The sequence below is a fragment of the Manis javanica genome, chromosome 5 (genome assembly GCF_040802235.1).
Source record: "Manis javanica isolate MJ-LG chromosome 5, MJ_LKY, whole genome shotgun sequence".
In the NCBI taxonomy this organism is placed as follows: Eukaryota; Metazoa; Chordata; class Mammalia; order Pholidota; family Manidae; genus Manis; species Manis javanica.
Window position 1 is genome coordinate 22,323,364 of NC_133160.1, and position 20,919 is coordinate 22,344,282.

The following is a 20,919-nucleotide window of genomic DNA, read 5'->3' on the forward strand; positions in this document are numbered from 1 at the left end:
AAAATGTGTAGCCTCTAAACTAGCTGCTTCTGCCCCCACCTCACCACCAATGTTCAGGGGACCCCAGTGCTTGGGGCCCCATCCTTGCTTTGGTCTGGGCCTCGACCTTCTGCTGCACGGCCTATAGCTAGACAGACACTCCATCCCTTCCCCTGCAGTGGCCCCTCGCCCTTGCCACACCCAGTGCCTGAGACCAAAAGGATGAGTCGGTGATTTTCTGTCATTATTCTCATGTTTCAACTATCTCTAATACATGTCTTGTGTTATAGGAACCCTCTAAAAGTAGAGTTATTTATGACTCAGACCCCTCATTGGCCCCATTTCCAGCAAGCTTACCTACCACCCTCTTCTTTCCCTGTATGACAGATAAAACCAGAACCAAAGCCAGCCTAATAATATTGCCCTATACTAATAATGTGCCTGAGATTGCAAAGTGCTTCTCCTGCTTTAGCTCTACTCAGGCAGAAAGCATAATGTGCTTTAAATAGATTTTTATTTGTTTTTCTTTATATTAATTTTTTTTCCCATAGAGGAATAACATTACAGTCTAACAATCAGAATCCTGTTACACACATACACAGACATGCCACGTGACCAGGTCGAGGTGGTTGTGTCCTTGAGTCTGTTGACACATCACACATGGTCAACCAGTCTCCTCCTTTCAGCCAGTCTCAACACAAAACACCCAAGAGGGATGCACTCAACTTGTTGGTTCCATTTGGAACTAGGTGGCAGGGCAAGAGGAAAGATGAAAGGAACAATGGTGTGTCTGCACTTGGTCCCCTCACATAAAGCCTCATGGCTTTAAGAAGTAATCCAAGAGCTCTGGAGGGGTCTGGGATCCTTGTTGCACCTAAGACATGGGTCAGAGCAAATTGATCAGGGTTCCAGGCAGGGTTTAGGGAGCAGGCATACTCCAGAACAGCACAGCATTCATACACACATGGTACTCTGCTGGGGCCAGACTGGCTAAGGCTGGAAAATAACACCCAGCTTGAGGAGAGCACTCGTACGTCTTGGGGAGTTACTGTAAGTCATCCTTTGATGTAATTGAGACTCACTATAGAAACAGGTCCCTCTGACATACTCAGATTTGGCAAACTGCTGGTAGTATTAACAGTAATACTCACAAACTTCTCTAGGGTCTCGGAAAACATTAGTCAAGACAGACTCTCTAACCCCCTCCTGTCTAAGGTTGCATAGGACTTTGTGAATTCTGGTTCCCTAATGTATTCAAGTTCTGTGGTTTAAAAATAAAAATCCTGAAGCATGCTCAAGGTGAAAGGCACATACACAGTCAATACAGCATGATAAGGTCTGATGCTTCAGGAGTCAGACTAGCAGGAGACTGAGTAGTGTTGGTTCTTAGAAATCTATACACAATTAAAATATTGCCACACTCAAATGCTACAGAATCTATAGGAAAGTACAAAAAACAAGTATTGCAACCAGCCAGGTGATGAGATTGGAGGGTTTTAGAACTAGAGGAGCCTCCAGAAATGTGGGCAAGGAAGGGAGGGACCTTTTTAAAGTTGAGCCAAATGCCTTATAACTCACTCTTCCCCCACTAGAAGGATGATGGGCACTGCCTAGGACAGCCTAGGCCCCAGCTGGTAGCAAAGGAGTGGGCAGGAAGAGTTGGAGAGTTTCAGCAGAAGCTCTGAAGACCCTAAGATGGCTGTGAAGTGACCAGGTCATAAATGAAGGAAAATCTTGGGGAGAGGAGCAAGGTTGTCAGCAACTGGGGCCCTAGTGGACTGGCATTGGGACATTGATCTGCTTTTTTAGTATAGACTTGGTTTACCCCTTTGGATGGGAGACCCACCAGGGCTTCCTCTGTCCCCATCCTGGCATCCATGGGGCTACCCCTCCCTTACCCATACATCCCACATGAGGCTTGGGGCTGTAGGGTCAGGGAGGGCAGCTGCCTTTGCCCTCATGGGATTGCAGTTTTCTCCAAGCCTCAGCTTGGCTGTAAGGCCTGAAAACCTGGGACGGGGGCAAAGTGACAGACCTATGTGAGTATGTAACAGGAAATCTTAAGTTTCAAGGAAGAAAGAGCACGCACTAGAAAAGGACATAAGAAAAGGGAAGCAACTTGGGGCATCCCAAGAGGCTGCTGCTGGTGTCTGAGCCCAAAATTCAGTTCCACCACAAGGAGGAGAAAGCTGGCTGCCTGTCCCATGTCCTACCTAGGAATTCGTGTTCCTTCATCCAGGTTCTTAGTAGATGAAAGGAGAGAGGAACCATAGGGCACCCATTTCTTCCCAGCAGCCTTTAAAGAGGAAGAGAGCCCTGGGGGAACCTGAACCTGGATAGGGATTATTTGGGGATTGGGACAGTGAGCTCTTGGTCTCCTACCCACGGTTTTTTAGCCTTCCTGGGCAGGGTTTGAAATACAGTGTCAGAGGCAAGATGAAGGCTGAGTGTCAGTCTCGGGATAGCTTCACCCTACAGCTTGTGCTCCCAAGTATCATTCCTCTGCATTCTTACTTGGGTGTACACTTCCTCTGCCTAGAAGCCCTCTGACCTGCAACTCTGCTAAGCTAGTTCTAGCACCTTGGGCATGTGAACAGATTGACAGGATGGAAGGGCCTTGCCCAGCCTCTATTCCTGGGGTGACATATTGGGGGTGGGACGGCAAGGTACTTAACTAAGCCCTTGAGACTCAGGAGACTGCAGAGGAGTAAATTTCAGGAAGATTTGGGAGGTGGGATTACAAGAAAGGAAAGTGGGGGCAGACTCCAGAGTCCAACCTGAGAGCAGGGCTTGGCATCTCTGAGCAAACACTGCCAGCTCCCATGACTCCTTGCTTACTACAGCTTCTCAATCTACTTGTCCTGTCTGTATTTCCAATAGGCTGCCTCTTCCCCGCGATTCCCTTCACCTTCTCCCTCTAACACACATATCACAGTCCTCTTCCACATACTTCACCATTCCAGGCCTAAGCAACTCCAAAGAGCCCAGCCCCGGGGAGAGGGAAGGGGGGAGACTGAAGAATTATTTAGTCTCCCCCTGCTCCCAATTCATTTAGAAAGGAATTACTGGGAATGAATAATCAGGAAGCGGAGTGAGTGTAGTGCCAAACATGAGACAGGGTGAGGCTTGTAAGGAGGGAGTTATGGTGGGGAAAGTGCCAGATCTGGGACTGATAGAAGACTCAGAAATAGGAGTGGGCCAGGGTTAGAGGACTGGAGGACAAGCATAAAGGGGGATGGCAGGTCAAAGATGGGGAAGGGGACCAGAGAGGGATGGAGTGTGTCAGGGGAGGGAGAGATGGAGGATTAGATGCTGTGATATGGGGGCCAGAAAGAGGGAGGGTGAGGGGTGGGGGTGGGGTTCAGAAGCAGATTGAGGATCAGAGATGGGGAAATTGAGGGAGAGTGGAGGAGGGTGGCTATCACCACACGCCCTCACACTTAAAAGAGGGAGGCTATGGTGTCCAGACCCGGTAGGGCTGCGAGCGCCGCTCGAGCAGCACACTGGCTGCGGCGGAGGGGCCGACAGGGGTCGGGAGTCCGCGAGAGGTTTGCGGCTCAGCTGGAAGACGCTCAGTAGTTGAACTGGCGCTGGCACGGCTGGTAGACGAAGCTGCCCTGGTGCTTGGGCCGGCGCGGACGGCTCTCGCGGACGCGGTTCTGCCGCTGCACCACTTTGGCACTCAGCGCGTGGCGCTCCGCCCGCTGCCGAGCCCGCTGTTGCCACCGAGCCTGGCCCGCCTTCTCCAGCAGAGAAACCCGCGGAGGCAGAGGGGCGGCGGCGTGGCGCAGGGCCCGGGGCTCCCGACGGGCGGGCGCCAACTCCCTGCGGGGACAGAGCAGGGCTCGGTCATGGCTGGACAGGTTGGGGGACGGAGGAGTGCGATGGGACTTCCCACCTCCCGCCCCACCCCGCCCCCTACCTTCCCTCGGCACAGTGTTACCTCTGCTTATACCAGCCCTTCCTCCAAGTCAACTGAGGTGCTTCCCCGGCTCGAACTCCCGTGACAGGTAAACCAAACCCCAGAGCAAGCTTGGCTCCAAACCCCAGTTCGGCCCTGCCCTACACACAGTACAAGCCTCTACAGACGGCACCCCTTCGGCGCTCCGGCCTAGCCCCTCCCACCTCCAGACCCCGTAGGCCACCTAGTTCTTCCCTCCCAGGCCTCGCCTCGGCCTCGAGGTCTTGCCTCGCCCCATCCAAGGCCCCGCCTCTCTGCCCTCAGCCAGGCTCCTGGGCTAGTCCACACCCTTTGCCTGGAAGACGCCTCGGGCGTTATCAGTGCGGGGCGGGCTCCAGGGCTCACTCCCCCAGGCCGGGAGCCGGGCCTCTAAGCCACGCCTCTAGGCCTCCGGGCTCCGCCCCCGGCCCGCTCACCCCTCGCTGAGGTCGCGGTCAGGCAGGGCAGCCTCGGGGTGCGGGGAAGCGGGACCAGTCTCCAGCACTATGGTGCTGCCGGTGACGTAAACGGACATGCTCGGGTGCTCGATGAGGAGATCCTCCAGGGGGCTGCTTTGGAGGCGAGCGGGCCCGAATCCGGGCCCCTCTGCAGTGAAACAGGCGGGAGGGGTAACAAACCAGCTCTCGTCCATCAAGGAGGGCGCGGGCGGAGGGCGGCCCGCGGGGGCAGGGGCGGCCCCGGGGCTGGGTGGAGCCGCGTAGCTGTCTACGGGGCGCGGGAGGGGGAGCCATGCGGAGGAGGGGGCGCAGCGGGGCGGGACACACACACACACACACATACACACACACACACACACACGGGACACAGATGGGCGGGGAGAGAAAGGGCGACGTTAGTCGGACCCGCCACCCCGCCCGCCGCTTTCACGTGCACCCAGAACTGGCGTCTTGGCTGCCCTAAGGCACATGAGGTGTGAGCCCAAACCCTGGGCCGCCAGGAGATGGCCCGCGCTTGCATGAGGTGGGGCCCTGTTACCCCACCTCCTGTGTCACTGCCTCAGCCCCCGTTTGCCCAGTAGGCCTGAGGGAGGTCCCCAGTCCCCCAATAGCTCCCTTCCCATCTGCTGCTCGGTCACCTGCCCTTCACAGGCCCAGGAGCCAGAGTCAGAGTCCTGGCGTCCGACGCAGGCCTCACCCGGCAGATCAATGATGAGCCAGCCGTCCACTTCATCCTCTTCGGAGACGAAGGCTTGAGGGCAGTCGGGGTCCTCGGGAGGCGGGGGTGTGCTGAAGAAGAGGCTGGTGAGGCGCTGGAACATGGTGAGGGAGTGAAGCAGCCTCAGGGGGGCGCTCTACGGCAATGCAGAAACCTGGGAGGCGTAGACGGGAGTCAGCACCACCACCAACTGAAGTCCACCTCCACTACCTGGGGGCTATGTGTGGAAGCTTTGCAGTATGTATGCTTTCTGGTAAGTCAGCCTGATTGCAGGCTTTTCTCTTTTCTGTGTGACCTTAGGAACTTCTTTAACTTATCTGTGCCTTAGTTTTCTTGTCTGTCAAATGGCAAAGAGTACCCTCCTCTGGGCCCTTACAAGAATGAAATGCACTAATAATAGTATCCTTCTCTGGGCTCTAACAAGAATTAAATGAGCTAAACACAAAATGCTTAAAACAATATCTGGGTACAAAGTAAGCATTCAATAAACTATTCAACTAGTTATGAGTATTATTGCATGCTCTAGGGACATGAAGGAGGTATATATATTACCAGACTCCATCAAGGAAGTCCTCTGGAGTATTAACCACCCAAGATGGATCTTGAAGGATAAATAAGAGTTCTCCAGGCAAGGAAGAAAATGTCTAATATTGTGATTTTTGTTATCATCAACACAATATATATAACATTCATGCGCCAGGTACTGTACTAAGAACTTTACCTTTATCACCTCATGTAATCCTCACAAGTTTAGTAAGTAAGTATAATTATTATCCTTTTTTTACAGGTGAAGAAACTGAGACTCTGGGAGGTACGGTAACTTGACCAAAGTCTCACAGCTGGTAAGACACAGAGATAGGATTTGAACCAATTCAAGTTAGATTCCAGAGGCAGCACCCAATAATCACTGTACTTCATTACCTTTGCTGAGTGTCTGTCTAGATTAGGCATTTTAACTTGGTGGTCAAGGGCCATGGTCCATATGTATTTTTCTGGGAAGAAGGACCTTGATTCCCATCAGGATTTCCTAAAGAGCACTCAGTGATCCCAGAGATTAAGAACCACTACTGGAGTCTGGGTAGCAGAAATCCCACAGAACCGCTACCATGTGATCATGCAGGCCTAGTTGTGTCTGTCAGAGGAGGTTGAAGATACTATTTCTACAGGCCCTCCCCACTCTTACCCCTTGTTCCCAAGCTTCTGCTCAAGAGCAGTATCCTTGGTGAGGAGGAGGATCAGGTTGCCTGGCCCCAGGGAGACAGGAGGTCAGTGGGAGGTGATAGATAGAGGCAGAGAACTATCAAACCCCAGGAGCCCTTAAGGGTGAGCACTGAGTATTAGACCAGGACTCAAACCCTCAATTAGTCCTTCCCTGAGTGAAGATAAGGAAGGAGACCCCTTGCTCCAGGAATGCAGACACCAAGTTGGTGGCTGTAGATCTGCCCCTTGCCCTAGCTCAGCCTACCTCAGGACTAGACCTGGGCTAGGGGTCCACTGGATGTCCCTAAAGTCTTACCCTCCACGTCTCTTCCAAAAAGATGGTTAACAGTTTTGCTACGGAGGCACTTGTCACCTTTCGCTAAGGATATTTCCACAGTTCCTATAGAACTCCCTGGGGGCATGCCCACTTGCATTCCATGAGGCATTCCACTCTTACTGCTAGCCCACATACAGTATTTCTATACTTGTGGATACCTCTCCCAGTCCCTAGGAATGTTTTCAAACTTGCCACATAGAGGTTAGAATCACATAATCTTTATACATGGAGAGTATTTCCACATTGGCAGGCCCACTGTGGGCTCCAGAAGGAAGTGTCCCATGGGTGCTAGCTTCCCTAGTGGGAGATCCACAGGGATTATAAAAGGTTGGTCTACCCCCAGCTAGTGCCTGCCCAGCAGAAACCACATATTCCAACCCATCTATAGCCACAGGGAATTAGTGACTCAGTTATCAAAAATCCAGAAAGTATGGCCCCTCATGAAGGAAGAGAAGACTGAGGCCTTTATGAGACACACCCTCCTTCCAAGGACTTACTACTCCATTAAGAAGATGAAAGGAAAGTTAGAGCTGTTCTAGGGACCCTCATATTCATCAACCTGTTTAACAACCTGAGCATCAGAGGACATAAGTCTATCCAAAGATACACAGCTAGATGGTGGCAGGGCAGGCCTACCTGTAGGTCCCTGAGAATTCAGTCCAGAGTGTACACAGTTAATTCCTCAAAATATAATGACGCAGGGGAGATAGAGAAGTCAGAAAGGAGTCAAACCTTGATCCAGTCACTGCCCACCTTAGAGCCCCTCTGCCCAGTGGGGTTCCTGACACCAAGATTCTTCATGCATTTACCAAAGCACTCACACTGTGTACTAGAACCTGCTCTGGGCCTTCTCAAATGACCTCAGATTGAGGTAAGGGAGGCCCAGACGAGAGACTCCCCACCCGAGGTCACACAACAAGTCAGTGACAGAGCCAGGAGTGACAGTAGCACCAGCCAGCCAGTGCCCGCTCCCTCTCAAGACCACTGGGGGAGCCTCCCAGATTTTCTTTCCCAGCCCTGCCAGCTTCCTGGTTCTCACATTCCCAGCCCTGCTCCGGGGAGAACCATTTCCTTTAATAACTACAGCAGCTGTGCCTGGAATAGCACTTAAGCCCCAAGCCACCTTTACCAGAGCCCATCCTTGAGCAAAACCAGGCTGGGATGGGACTCCTGGCTTAGCCTTAGGCCCATCTACTTAGAAAGTCATGTGCTCTCCTTCTACCCCTCTCCTGCCCCTCTGTGAGCAAAGAGAGGAGCAGCGCAAGCCTTGTAATCACCAGCACTAGGCCAGGCCACAGGCCACAGCTTTCCTAGCTGACAACTCTAGAGATTGGGGTGGTGATAAAGAGCCAAACAGAGGGGAACTCTCACTCCCCACCCCACCCCAGAGTCAGCCCTGGAGACACTGATGCAGCCAAAGACTCACCTTTTTGTGGTCAAAAGAGCTGGGAGGCAGCAATTTTACTGGGCTCTGGGACTCCAAGATACAGATGAGGGTCAGTGCCATGGAAGGGACCCAATCTCCAAAGACCTCCTGGAGAAGTGAGGAGAACTAGGAGCCCTATCAAATTTGGATGGTGCTGGGCCCAAGGTGGAGACCCCAGTGGAAGAAGGATGTGTAACTTGTTAATTTGTATTGAGCTCCGACTAGGCATGTGCCCATGGCTAATGCATCTGTCACTCAGTAGGCATGACTCTAATTGCCTGGATGACCTCGAGTAAGCTGCTTCCCTCTCCAGGCCTCAGTTTTCCCTTCCATGAAATGGGATTGGAGTGATGTCAGCTAAGGCGCTGCACACATATCAGGGATTAGGAGGACATTATGTTAGTTCTGGAGGTGCAGAGTCTGGAGCCAGCCACCATCTGGCACTGCCCCAATGACCCGCAGCTGGAGTTCCAGGCCGCCCATGAACTCCTGACGACTCCCATCCGCCAACCTAGACCCAGCAGCACCGTCGGAACCCTTCTCAAGTCGCAAGGAATAAGTATAGGAGTAGAGGCCTGACCCCAGGCCCTGTATTTGTCCAGGAACTGCCGAGGCCCCTCCGGTCCCGCTGCCTTTCTGAAGCAGTCAGCCACGGGCCCAGCCCCGACGCAGCGCCTATAGGGTAGGGTCACGGGAGGACAGGCGACCCGAGTTTGGGAATGGGGGCGGTACCGGCCTTGGTGACGTCTCAATGTCATATGCAAATAGGGACACGTCATGGTCTACCGTGCATGCAGCAGCCAATCGGGAGGCGGAATGCAGTCCCAGCGGCTGCCGGCGGAGATGGACAAAGACTCCAGAGCGGGGAGCCAGGGCGTGACCCGGGGAGCGTCCCGGGGCGCGGGGAGCCCCCAGGCCAAAGCTGGTCCGGACTCACCTGGGGGCGGGGGTCGCGCGGCGGACGTGGCTGGCTCTGAGGTAGTTGTGCTTGCAAGGCGTCCCGGGGTTGGCGGCTTATCTATCACAGGCCGAGCCGCATCGCGGGGGCTGTTGCTGGGGGAGGTGCCAGGGCTGCGGGTGGACGCTAGCGGCTGCTGCGTTCGCCCGCGGGGCTTTGAGTTTCTGCAGCCGTTGCTGCTCGTCTCACCGCACAAATTGGAGCGTTCAAACAGCTGATTGTGATGTCACAAAGGGGCCCGCCCGCCTCGCGTCACCGGCTGGCGGAACGGTGGCCAATCCCAGGCTGCGGATCCACCATCCCCACCCCCTCCATGGTTGGCAAGCTGGTGGCTTCAGTCTCGGAGCCCGACTCCGAACTTCAGGGGGCATCCCGGAGAGGCCACTGCTAGGAGCTTGGCCCCCAGCCCTAGGGCGACCCACTGAATGTCAATGATTCCTATGGGATCCCCATCTTCCTATACTCCCTTCACGTGTCCCGGCGCTCTCTCCCCTCCCACTACCCCTATATTCTTACACCTGCGTCCTATATCCGGGTCCCCTAATCTGTACCCTTTTCTGCACACCAAGTCGGTGCACCTCCGTTCTCTGAACCACCCTTCTCTCTGCTCCCCTCCCTTTTCTGTCTCCCCTCTTCACCCTCTGCTTTTCCACCCCGTCTTTCCTCAGCTGGGCAGGCTTAGGTGGGGGACAAAACCAGGTGCTTCTGGTTCCAGAGGAGCACCCGGATGTATAGAAGAGTTGATTAAAGTGACGGAAAAATTTTTACAGAGTAGAACTTAGCAGTTGCTCTGAGCTGAATAAACATTGGCATAGAGGCGGCTCTGTGCCGGAACGTTTACATACTTCATTTAATCCACCTTGCTACTGGGGCTGGACAAAACAGTGACAGAACAGGGACTATTAGTCCTGATTACACCCGGAAAACCGAGGCTAACAGATTTCAGTGTAGTTATGTGGATTCATATTCAGTAACACATCAACAAATATTTATTGAGTACCCACTGTTGGTACTCCCAACCACTAACATTTATTGAACACATACTGAGTGCTAGATACTGTGCTATATCACTTTATGTATTTTGACCTTCACAACAACCCCAAAAGGTGGTATTATCCCCATTTTCCTGTCGAGGAAACAGACTCAGAGAGCCAAGCGGCTTCTTAAGGTCACAAAGCTATTGTAAATAGCAGAGCCGGGACTAGAACTATAATTGCTGGCCCCAACCCTCTCCACTCTCTACATGTACCAGATTATCTAAACCCCACACTGCTTCAGCAGTCTCAGGGAGATCTGGGCCTACTCTGACTGCCCCAAACTTGCTGTGTGACTTCAAGCAAGTTATGTTACCTCTGTGGGCTTTGATATCCTTATCTGTCAAATTTAATATATCCAAGCTTCCTTCTAGAGATTCTTTCAGACTCTCCTCAGGATTCTGTCATTCCCATGTTCTTGACCCAAGGCAGTCCCATGACCTAGGAAATGCCTGAGGAGAGACCACAAACACACATCCTCAATCTCCAGGGCCAGAGGTGCAGGGTTGTCTCTCAGTAGAGCAGGGCTGGTGGGGGTGAGTCTGAGAGCTGCCCATTTGGCCCAACAGGAGGCAGGGGTAAGCTAGGCCGGAGCTTCAGGCTCTGCTGATAAAACCCTGTCCCAACCTAGTCTGAAACCCCAGATGGATTCCTCAGCCCTAGCAACTAGCAGGAGGAGCCAGGAAATAATACCCAGAGGCTTGGGAATGGGGCTGGTAGGGAGAAGATATCAGCAAAATACTGCCAAAACAGCCCTTGTAGTGGTGTCCCCAAAATATTCTGTGCAACCCTGAGCCTTTGCTCATCACATCTGCTTCTAATCTCATACTCTCTTTTGGCCTCCTTGCTGACTTAAATAATCATAGCACGCCTCTTCTGTCACACCATTTGCCTGTTCTAAAACCTTCTGTGGCTCCCAAAGTACCACATTCCAAAAGTTCATGACCTTCCAGCTCCAGCTCTCCAACTGCGTCCTCCCTTCTCCTACATGCACTTTGTGCTAAGGGCAAACTCCTCAGTATGTCTTCAATACTCTCCCACAGCCACGCTTTGGCTCAGGCTCTTTCCCCTGCCTGGAATGCTCTTTTTAGGCATTTCTGAATTCATATCCTTCCTGTCTTCAAGGTTCTACTAACTCCTTTTTCCTCTAGGTAGCCTTCCTGTCCTCACCTGTGTCCAGAGCTATCTTGATGGGCAGTCATTTATTTGTTTAATAGACAGTAAGTGATGATGACTAATTCTGTGAATGTGTCTTCCCAAGTGGATGGCTGGTATCCTAAAGGCTGAATCTCTGTCCATATACTCCCCTCACCCAGCCTGTGCTGGGCCTGGCAGAGCAGACTCTAATCAAAGGCTCAGCAGTTACAGCTCAAGAAGGGTGGCTGGTACAAGAGTCTACGCCTGGACCCTCTACCCTGGTAAAGGAGTCATTCTGTTGGGCACAGGGTTCTGGTTCCCCAAACCCAGGGAAGTGAGGTCCTGGCATATACTCTGATACTCTAAATGACCTCGATTCTGCTCCCAGCCTTAGAAGAGCCCTGTGTACAGGCTGCTAGGGCAATCCAAGTCTTCCATTTCTCTGTAGACTCAAGGGTACCCAAGGACGTAGGGGGCTAGAGCCCAGTGGAATTCTGTCCTAAAACCCTGGGACTCATACCTCTCTACCACAGAGACTTAATATCAGAGCTGGAGGAGACCTCAGAATTCAATTCATTCAAACTAATTTTATTGGTGGAGAAACTGAGGCACAGAGAGGTCAGCGTACTTGCTCAGAATTTTAGAACAGCAGAGCCATCTACTGATCCTGCCCATTAGTATTCTGAGACCCTGGCATGGACCTGGGAACTGTAAAAAGAGGCAATGGGCACCATGCTGGAGGTAATCCTGGAGTCTCATTTCCAATCAGATAGGTGCCAAACCTGTGTACATATATGGATAAACATGGGCATCTGTGCCTACATATGAAAGCATCCATGTACAAACATGCACACGTGTGCATATGAGCTCACACACCCACGGCTATCAGATGCCCATGCCCATCCAATCCCTGCCTAGATATAAGCACCTGCCCAATTTTATGAGCTCCAGGAGTGGATGTCAAGAGGCTACCCTTCTATTCCTGTCTGGGCCTTGGGCTTGCCCTCATCAGACCCTAGGGGTTCCCCAGTGCTTGGGCCCCCACTTCAAAGGGCAGAGATGTGTCAGCTTGGGTGTGACCCTCACGGGACCTTGTGTTTACTCAAAGGTATGAGCCCTCTGGAGAACTGGCTCACCTTTCCCCTTCCCACCCTCCCCCTCAAAGAAAGAGGGAAAGGCTGAGACAAAGCTCAGTGAGTAGCTTGGAATCTGAATCAAAACCAGCAAATCCTGATCACTGTAGAAGCACCACCACCCACACATTACAACTAGCCCAGGATCTACAGAGTTAAATAATTAATATTAATGACAATTCTGTTGGGATTTCTATATGCCACATACTGTTATTTATAAGTCCTTACCTGTATTAAATAATTTAATCTTCACAACTCTCTAATGTAGGCAATATTATTATTCCAATTTTGCTGGTGAAGAAACAGAGAAGGGAAGAAATTTAATTAGTAGAGCAAGCTAGGAAACAGAATCCCCAGAATCCCCCAACAGATTGGCCTACACCTTAACAAGGGCCATATCCCCAGAACTTCTACTCAGAAAGCTTTGTTGTTCAACCCAGAAATGTTTGAACTGAGGATAACTGTTGTGTGTGTGTGTGTGTGTGTGTGTGCACGCGCGCGTGTGCGTGTACCATGAAAAAGACCTTGGGCTGAGCTGATTGTCAGGATATCCAGATTTCAATCTTGATTCTACCCTGGGCTCACTGTCTGCCTGACCCTTGGAAAATCACTTTCTTTGAGCCTCAGTTTTCCCATCTGCAAAATGGCTGGCTTCATGATTCCTAAACAGTACCTCCACCCTAACCTTCAGGCATTCAGGTCTGTTTGTGTGAACTATGCTTAATGCCCCTGACAAAGGGGAGGTGATGATCAGGACAGGATTTATTTCAGGAAGAGGGAGGGAGGTGGCAGGAAGCCAGATGCCTGGCTTAACTTTAGTTCATTTACTCACAGTGTGAGGGTATGATGGTGACTTTGGGGTTCCATGGATGTGTTTGTGAATGTGGACAAGTATCCAAGTGAGTTGCTCTGGTGTGGGTGCCCTGCATGAATTCCCACATTTAGAACTTTTAGAGGGAAATGGTTGTATCCCTCCAGCTTTGAGGCTGGAGAGGAGAGAGTGGAGAGCTGGGTTCCCACCTGCTGAACTAGCCACTCTCCTAGGACCAGATGGACTCCCTGATGCTCAGACCAGTGCCCTTTCCTGAGCACAGCTTTGCCTTTGCTCCCTACTACCTCCAGGCTACAGTTCACACTGCTGACCAGGCATCCTCTCCTGGCACCTGGTACAAAAGCATTCAGGAAGTACTGACTGCAGGGATGACTGAAACTGCCCTCACCCATTCTTGTAGCCTTCTTTGTACACACACACACACACACACACACACCATGCAAATGATTACATTGCAAACCACCACCAGTTTTCCCATTTCCAGGATTTTACTCTTGCAGTTTCTTCCTCCTAGGGAACCCTGTCTCACCCATCTAATCTCCTGTGTCTAGACCCTCTCTATTCTTCAAAACTAATGTAATCAGCAGCTTATATTTACTTACTATGTGCCTGTAACACTCCAAGATGGACACTGTTGTTATCTGCAATTTACAGATGAGGAAATTGAGGCTCAGACTGCTCAGGCCTAAGATCACAGAGCTAATAAGTGTCAGTGCATGTTTCTGTATGTTCAATTATGTATAGAAATATTGTATGTGTCCCAAGGAAAACAAAATCCCTGATTCAAAAAGTTAATGCACCCCTATGTTTATCTCCACACTGTTTGCAATAGCCGAGATATGGAAGCAACCTAAGTGCCCATTGGTAGATGAATGGATAAAGAAGATGTAGTACATGTAGACAATGGAATATTATTCAGCCATAAAAAGAAAAAATCCTCCTATTTGCAACAACATAGGTGGACCTAGAGGGTGTTATGCTCAATGAAATAAGCCAGGCAGAAAAAGACTAATACCATATGATTTCACTTATTTGTGGAATATAAAAACAAAGCAAAACAGAAGGAACAAAATAGCACTAGACTCATAAACACTGAGAAGTGACTAGTGGTTACCAAGGGGAAGAGGAGTGGATGGGGGTGGGGAGGAAGGGGGACTGTTGAACCACTTAATGTACATTTGGTAATTTAAAAATATTTATACAATAGCCAAAAAGAGAGATACTGTATGTGTATATGCATACAATAATGAATAGCATAAAAATTACAAAGCCCATATGTGAAAAATCTAGTACCTCCTAACATAAAATCATTTTCTTAAAGAGCAGACACTCCCATGTTGGCCCTGAAGGAGCAAACTGCTATTTTGTGGAGAGAGCCACATGGCAAGGACCCAAAAGGGGTCTCTAGAAGCTAACAGTGGTCACCAGCTAAAGATAGCAAGATGGGAATCTCAGCTATATGGCTACAAGAAAATTACTTCTGCCAACAACCTGAGGGACCCTGGAAGCCAGACTTCCCCTACTTGATCTCCAGGTGAGGACACAGCTGGCCAATACCCTGATTTCAGCCTTGTAGGTCCCTGAGCTGAAAACCCAGAGTTGTGCCTGGACTTCTGACATATAGAACGGTGAGCTGTAAATGGGTGTTGTCATGAGTCCCTCAGTTTGTGGAGATTTATTACACAGTAACAGAAAACTGCTACACATGTATTGAAAAAATTTTTTGCGTGAAAGTGAAGAAGCAGCTTGAAATACTAACTTTACTAACTTTACTCTGGTAAATTTTGTCTTAGTGTAAATATTTTTGTGAAACTCGTAAGAAATAGTGTTATAACTGGGAAAAATCATTTTTCCTATTTTTTTTTCTTTTTCCAAAGTTATATAGTTGTAACTGAGTAATTTGAGTATATGGGATGCAACTCCAGAGTATATATCAGCCAAATGGCACTTCCTCTGGGAAGTTCTCCAAGATCTCTTTGGAAAAAAGTAAAACTTCTCCCCACTTAAAGCCCTCAAAACACAGTCTGCCTCTGTCGTAGAGCCCTGCACACTTTCAATTCACCACACACTGAGGAATGCCTAGTAACTTTCTGGGAGACAGAAAGTAACTTTTCTATACTTGAGAGCTCATTCAGAAACATAATCAGAAACATTGTAGTACCAGGAAATTAAGGATAGGAAGGTGGGTTGGACAAGGTGCTAGGGAAATAACCCCACCCAAAAAACAAAACGGGATTCAAGGAAGGCTTGCTGGAAGAGAGGACATCTAAATTAGGCTTTGAAGGATGAGCAGAAGCTTGCCTTGGGGCAATTAGGCTGAACGGCCCGGAATATGATTTCATATAAGAGCCCTGCATCCTTGTCTTGGCTCTGTTTCTGACTTGCTATGGGACTTGGGGTGACTATCCCTCTATAGGCCTCTGTTTCTTTGTCTGTACAATGGGAGTATGACGGGGAATTCCTTTGCCTGCTCACTTTTTTTCTGCCCATGGCTTTCTAAAGAAGTTTTATTTTGTCTGACTGCTTTTATAGGCTTTTGAGATATGGAACTGGGATAGCAGGGTGACAGACACAGGATGGAGAGGTGAGAGAAGAGGGAAGGAAAAAAAAAAACAAGGTTGTGGAAAAGGGCCTAGGAGGCTAGTTTTTAATGAAAAGTGACAGGTTTGGTGAGTGGGGAACACTGAGTGGCAGCAGTGAGGCATGAGAGGATTACAGACTTTCTGATGTCTTGAGAGTTACAAATAAATAGTAGTCATTTTAAAATTACTTTTAGGAGTTGAGCTATTTTTCTTGAATTTAATACATTTTTATTTATTTTTGAATAGGTTAACATTCACATGACTCAAAATCCCAGAGAACAAGAGGATATTTCCACCCCAGCACCATCCAATCAACTTCACTCCTCAGGGGTGACTGCTGTTACCAGCTTATTGTGTGAATTGTCAGAAATATTCTCTGAATATACAAGAATATAAAGGTATATACAATCTCCCTGTTTTGAACACAAATGATAGTGTACTATGCACATTGTTTTCAAATTTACTTCTTTTAACTTAACAATACAGTTTGGAACCCTGTCCCTGATAGTACATACAGAGCTGCCTTATTCTTTAACAGACATGTACTGTTTCATTATATTGTAGTAGGGATAAAGTTATCCAGTCAGTCCCCTGTAGCTGAAATTGAGTTTGTTTTCAACAATTTGTTCTTTATACTGCAGCTCTTGAATGTGACATTGAAGGTACTAAGTCTGAGCCATGTGGGGCCCCAGAATTTATCCATGTTCTGGGGGTATTTGGGCTCAATGGTATCTCTGGATCAAGCTTTTCCCATCTCGCTTTCCTTTGGTTCTACCCACCCTACCCTCTAGGCCTGGAGTGGCAGCCTCAGCCCTTCACCATGGCCTGCTCTCTGATGTCCTCAGAACGCTGCCTGCTCCATAAAATCCTCCTGGCCCAACTCCCTTGATTCTAGCCAAAAGTCTACCATCAGGAGCTTTTGGCAGAAAACCCAGGGATAGAGGTTCTGGATGGAGTTTAAATATTTATTGACCAATTCCTAGATTTACCTGGGGTCTCCCTGCTTATTCTCCATGTGCTTGTCTGGTTTTCTGCAAATTTTGTCCTCCCTTTCTGCCAGAGGAATTTACTGGATCTATTCTAAGCTCCTGGGGGCAGGACCTTACTAGGGAGCCTTCAAAAAATATGTCTTCTTATAGGAGAAGAAACCCTTCCACCTGTAATGTAATTGCTTGGAATGGTTGTTTAAAGATCATCTAGTACCCTAAGCTTGCAGATGAGGAAACCGAAGCCTGAATAAGGGAGAAGGATTTGCCCAAGTAACAAAATGAGTGAGTGAAAGGGACAGGACAGGAACTTGAGGCTTCTACCTCCAATTCTTCCCTCTTCACCTTCTCCTCCTAGAGTTGTGGTATATTCACACAATTCAGCAATAAAAAGGAATAAACTACTAATATCTGCAACAAATATGGATGAACTTCAAGGTAGCATGCTACACAGAAGAAATGAGATGCAAAGAGTATATACCATATGATTCCATTTATATGAACTTCTAGAACAGACAAAAGCTATACATACCAACAAAGCAGAGCAATAGCTACCTGGGAGTGGGTGGAAGGACTGAATAAAAGGACAATGAGAAACTTTCTGGAGTGACATAAATGTTCTATATTTTGATTGTGGTATTGGTTACATGGGTGTACATATTTGTCAAAACTCATACCTCTACAAAGTTGGTTTGAAATGAAAAAAAAAGGAACATTGAAGTATATTTATTCAATTTAGTTAAGGAAATACAATGTGACCAGTCACCTACATGTATAAAGTCATCATTGATCAAGTCATTTGAGAAGGGCAAGTTTCGCAGTTCATAACTCCCAGGTTAGATGTTTTCCATCTTTTAGCTGAATTTGTCACAGATTTTGGTCAGAACATCATTTTTCTTAGACTTTTATTATAGAACTTCCTCTATTGTGACAACTGTTTCTGATTTGGATTGGATTAGAAAGCTAGTGATTAATACTTCTTTGCTCTATTTCCGGATGATTTATTGACTTGCCAGATTTAATTTTTCTTCTTCAGGGAATTTCAAAGATTTCCAGTTCTGTCCTCTAAAAGAAATGTATTTGTGTAAGTAATACATGTCATGGCTAACATTTATTGACTGCTTTCTATGTTCCAGGAGGTGTTCTGTAGGTTTTTTATGTAATATCTCATAGCTTCACAACAATCCTATGAGGAACTACTTTTTACTATTCCCATCCTGCAGGTTTGAAAACTGAGGCACAGAGAGTTTGAGTTATCTGCCCAAAGTATGACAGCTACTAAGTGGGATGTGAATCCTGTCAGCCTGGCTCCAGAGATTATATAGTTAAGCCCTATTCGAAATTGCCTGTCAACAAGACTTAAGTGTGATGTGAAAGCCCTTTTGCCTCAGGATCCCTTCCTCACTAGTGCCAGACATTCCACCATTACTGTGTCTTCTCTTACAGTTAGGCATTGGCCTTTTTAAATGCCTCCTAAAATACAACTAGTCAAGAAGGGGATGGGACACTAAATCCCTACACATCTAGTTGGATGGGTTTTTCAGATGCCTTCTCTCCACTGAACAAAGAGAGAGACACAAATCGGGAGGTTGGGAAGAGGGGTGGAGCATTGAAGGGAGTGAACAGAGAGGTATCAGAGCCAGAGTCCCAGTTTTCCTGGGCTGGCCTGCTCAGCCTCGTGCTGGTGGGTCCCTCTGGACCATGACCCTATGTTTCACTGACTTTGGTTCTCAGTCCAGAACCCTGGGGACAGGGAGCCAAGTGGGGGAGAGGTGACAGGAGAGCCTCTGTGGAAAGACGTTGGGAGTAGCTCAGGTCCCTCCTGAGCCAGGGTGTCTTTGGGGAAAGGCAGGTGGGATAAAGGGCATGACATGAATCTTCCAGAAGAAGGAAGGTTAGCCACACTCCTTTGTCTTAGTGTGGTTGTGTTCTATCTACCTGAAGTCTATTTTTAAAAATTAAAATGTATTTTAGTGATGTACGTTTGAAACCAGCATAAGATAGTATATCAACATTTTATTTTAAAAAATTAAAATGTATTTTAAATAATGCAACAACTTACATAAATATTGTATAAAAATCTAAGTAACCCTTGTAATTTAAAAATATATATAAACATAAAATTCAAACAAGATAATATCAAGGTCACCCCTGACTACCCCTTGTCCAAGAGACCTTCCACCATTGCCCTGGTTTGGTGTCCTTTTCTTTTTCTGCACAACACATGTGTATACATATAGGAAGGGTGTGTTTCATGGCTTGTTTTGCTTCCAGTTTTAGAACTATGCTTTAACATTTTTTATTTACTTAATTATAGGGACATAGTTCAAAATTCCAAAGGTTCAACAGGGAATACAAAGAAAAGCAGGTGTCCCTCCCTTCCCTGTTCCCAAATATCCAGTCTCCTCCACGAGGCAATTACCAGTCCTAGTTTCTCGTGATCCCTTCCGGAGATATTCTAGCATTTAAAATCCAATGCACATACACATATACGTATTTTTCACACAAATAGAGACACTGTTCTGAACCTTGTTTTTTTCACTTTACAGTATATCTTGTAAGACCTTTCCTTATCAGTATGGAGAACAGCCTCATTCTTTTACTTTTCTTTTCTTTTTTAAATTTTTTATTAAGGTACTATTGATATATACTCTTATGAAGGTTTCACATGAAAAAACAATGTGGTTATTACATTAACCCATATTATCAAGTCCCCACCCACACCCCAATGCAGTCACTGTCCATCAGTGCAGCAAGATGCCACAGATCCACTATGTGCCCTCTCTGTGCTATACTGTTCTCCCCGTGATCCCCCACACCATGTGTACTAAACATAACACCCCTCAGTCCTCTTCTCCCTCCCTCCCCACCCGCCCTCCCACACCCCTCCCCTTTGGTAACCACTAGTTCATTCTTGGAGTCTCTGAGTCTGCTGCCATTTTGTTCCTTCAGTTTTGCTTCATTGTTATACTTCACAAATGAGGGAAATCATTTAGCATTTGTCTTTCTCTGCCTGGCTTATTTCACTGAGCATAATGTCCTCCAGCTCCATCCATTTTGTTGCAAATGGTAGGATTTGTTTCTTTCTTATGGATGAATAGTGAAGAGTCCTGACTAATGCTGCTCCATTTTGTAGGTGACTTTGTTTTGTGAGAGATGGGTCACATCAGGGGGAGGTTGCAGGAGTTGCAGGGATTTGGCCAACACAGTTACCAGGGCTGGCCAGATGCTCCTGGCCAGTGGAAGGTGGACGGCTTGCCCACCCGGTGGTCGGGAGCATTGCTCCACCTGGAGGGAACCAGTCCAGGTGGTTGGTGAGCGGGTTGGTTGTGGTGAGAGTCAGGTCATATCTGGGCCTAGTCTGTGCATGGCCCACTCTGCTCTGCACACGGTCCGTTGTGCACACGACCCGCTCTGCGCACAGCCTGTTCTGCTCTGCGCATGGCCCGCTCTGCGCACGGCCCATTCTGCACACCGCCCGCTCTACGCACGACACCATTCCTATGTATAAAAGAAGGATGAACTTGTACTTTGGGGTCTCCACCTGTGACTGTGAGACCCCAGCATGCTAGTTACCCAATAAACGCTCTTGCTTTTGCATCCATGTGTCTCCCAGTTATTCGGAGGTCAATTGCACAGACCCAACAAATAGTATTCCATTGTGTATATGTACCACATCTTCTTTATCCATTCATCTATTGATGGACACTTAGGTTGCTTCCATATCTTGGCTATTGTAAAAAGTGCTGAAATAAACATAGAGGTGCATATGTCTTTTTGAATCTGAGAAGTTGTATTCTTTGGGTAAATTCCAAGGAGTGGGATTCCTGGGTCAAATGGTATTTCTATTTTGAGTTTTTTGAGGAACCTCCATATTGCTTTCCACAATAGTTAAACTAGCTTACATTCCCACCAGCAGTGTAGGAGGGTTCCCCTTTCTCCACATCCTCACCAGCATTTGTTGTTCTTAGTCTTTTCATACTGGCCATCCTTACTAGTGTGAGGTGATATCTCATTGTGGTTTTAATTGGCATTTCCCTGATTAGTGATGTGGAGCATCTTTTCATCTGTCTGCTGGCCATCTGAATTTCTTCTTTGGAGAACTGTCTCTTCATATCCTCTGCCCATTTGTTAATCAGGTTATTTGCTTTTTGTGGTGTTGAGGCGTATAAGGTCTTTATATATTTTGGATGTTAACC

The 20,919-nt window shown here is 48.2% G+C and overlaps 1 protein-coding gene and 1 long non-coding RNA gene across 6 annotated transcripts; one reads left to right on the forward strand and one right to left on the reverse strand.

Annotated features, from left to right (window-relative positions):
• Positions 1-47: 47 nt before the first annotated feature.
• TP53INP2 (tumor protein p53 inducible nuclear protein 2) lies at positions 48-9,261 on the reverse strand. 3 transcript variants are annotated; one of them, XM_017650789.3, is made up of 4 exons: positions 8,996-9,261; positions 5,075-5,249; positions 4,357-4,525; positions 48-3,804 (listed from the first exon to the last, which is right to left on the reverse strand). In XM_017650789.3, exons 2-4 carry the CDS (start codon positions 5,196-5,198, stop codon positions 3,552-3,554), a joined length of 546 nt encoding a protein of 181 aa, XP_017506278.1. In that variant the 5' UTR covers positions 5,199-5,249; positions 8,996-9,261; the 3' UTR covers positions 48-3,551. The 3 variants fall into 3 exon arrangements, with proteins under 3 accessions (XP_017506278.1, XP_017506275.1, XP_017506277.1); XM_017650786.3 differs by having other exon boundaries at positions 4,357-4,645; XM_017650788.3 differs by lacking the exon at positions 8,996-9,261 and adding an exon at positions 8,059-8,169 and having other exon boundaries at positions 4,357-4,645.
• Positions 5,217-17,320, forward strand: LOC108391260 (uncharacterized). Of its 3 annotated transcripts, none has more exons than XR_012131380.1 (4): positions 5,217-5,348; positions 5,883-5,937; positions 14,474-14,686; positions 15,981-17,320. It is a non-coding gene; the product is annotated as an uncharacterized lncRNA (long non-coding RNA). The 3 variants fall into 3 exon arrangements; XR_012131379.1 differs by lacking the exons at positions 5,217-5,348; positions 5,883-5,937 and adding exons at positions 8,901-9,036; positions 11,202-11,270; XR_001851715.3 differs by lacking the exons at positions 5,217-5,348; positions 5,883-5,937 and adding an exon at positions 8,863-9,036.
• The last annotated feature ends 3,599 nt before the right edge of the window (positions 17,321-20,919 follow it).

Bases quoted from the DNA above. Each gene is read 5' to 3' on its own strand.
- TP53INP2 (XM_017650786.3), bottom strand. From the start codon at position 5,198: ATGTTCCAGCGCCTCACCAGCCTCTTCTTCAGCACACCCCCGCCTCCC. The intron at 4,646-5,074 runs GTGAGGCCTGCG...CGCGCCCCGTAG, and splicing joins GCTCATCATTGATCTGCCGG to ACAGCTACGCGGCTCCACCC. The intron at 3,805-4,356 runs GTGAGCGGGCCG...CTGTCCCCGCAG, and splicing joins GACCGCGACCTCAGCGAGGG to GGAGTTGGCGCCCGCCCGTC.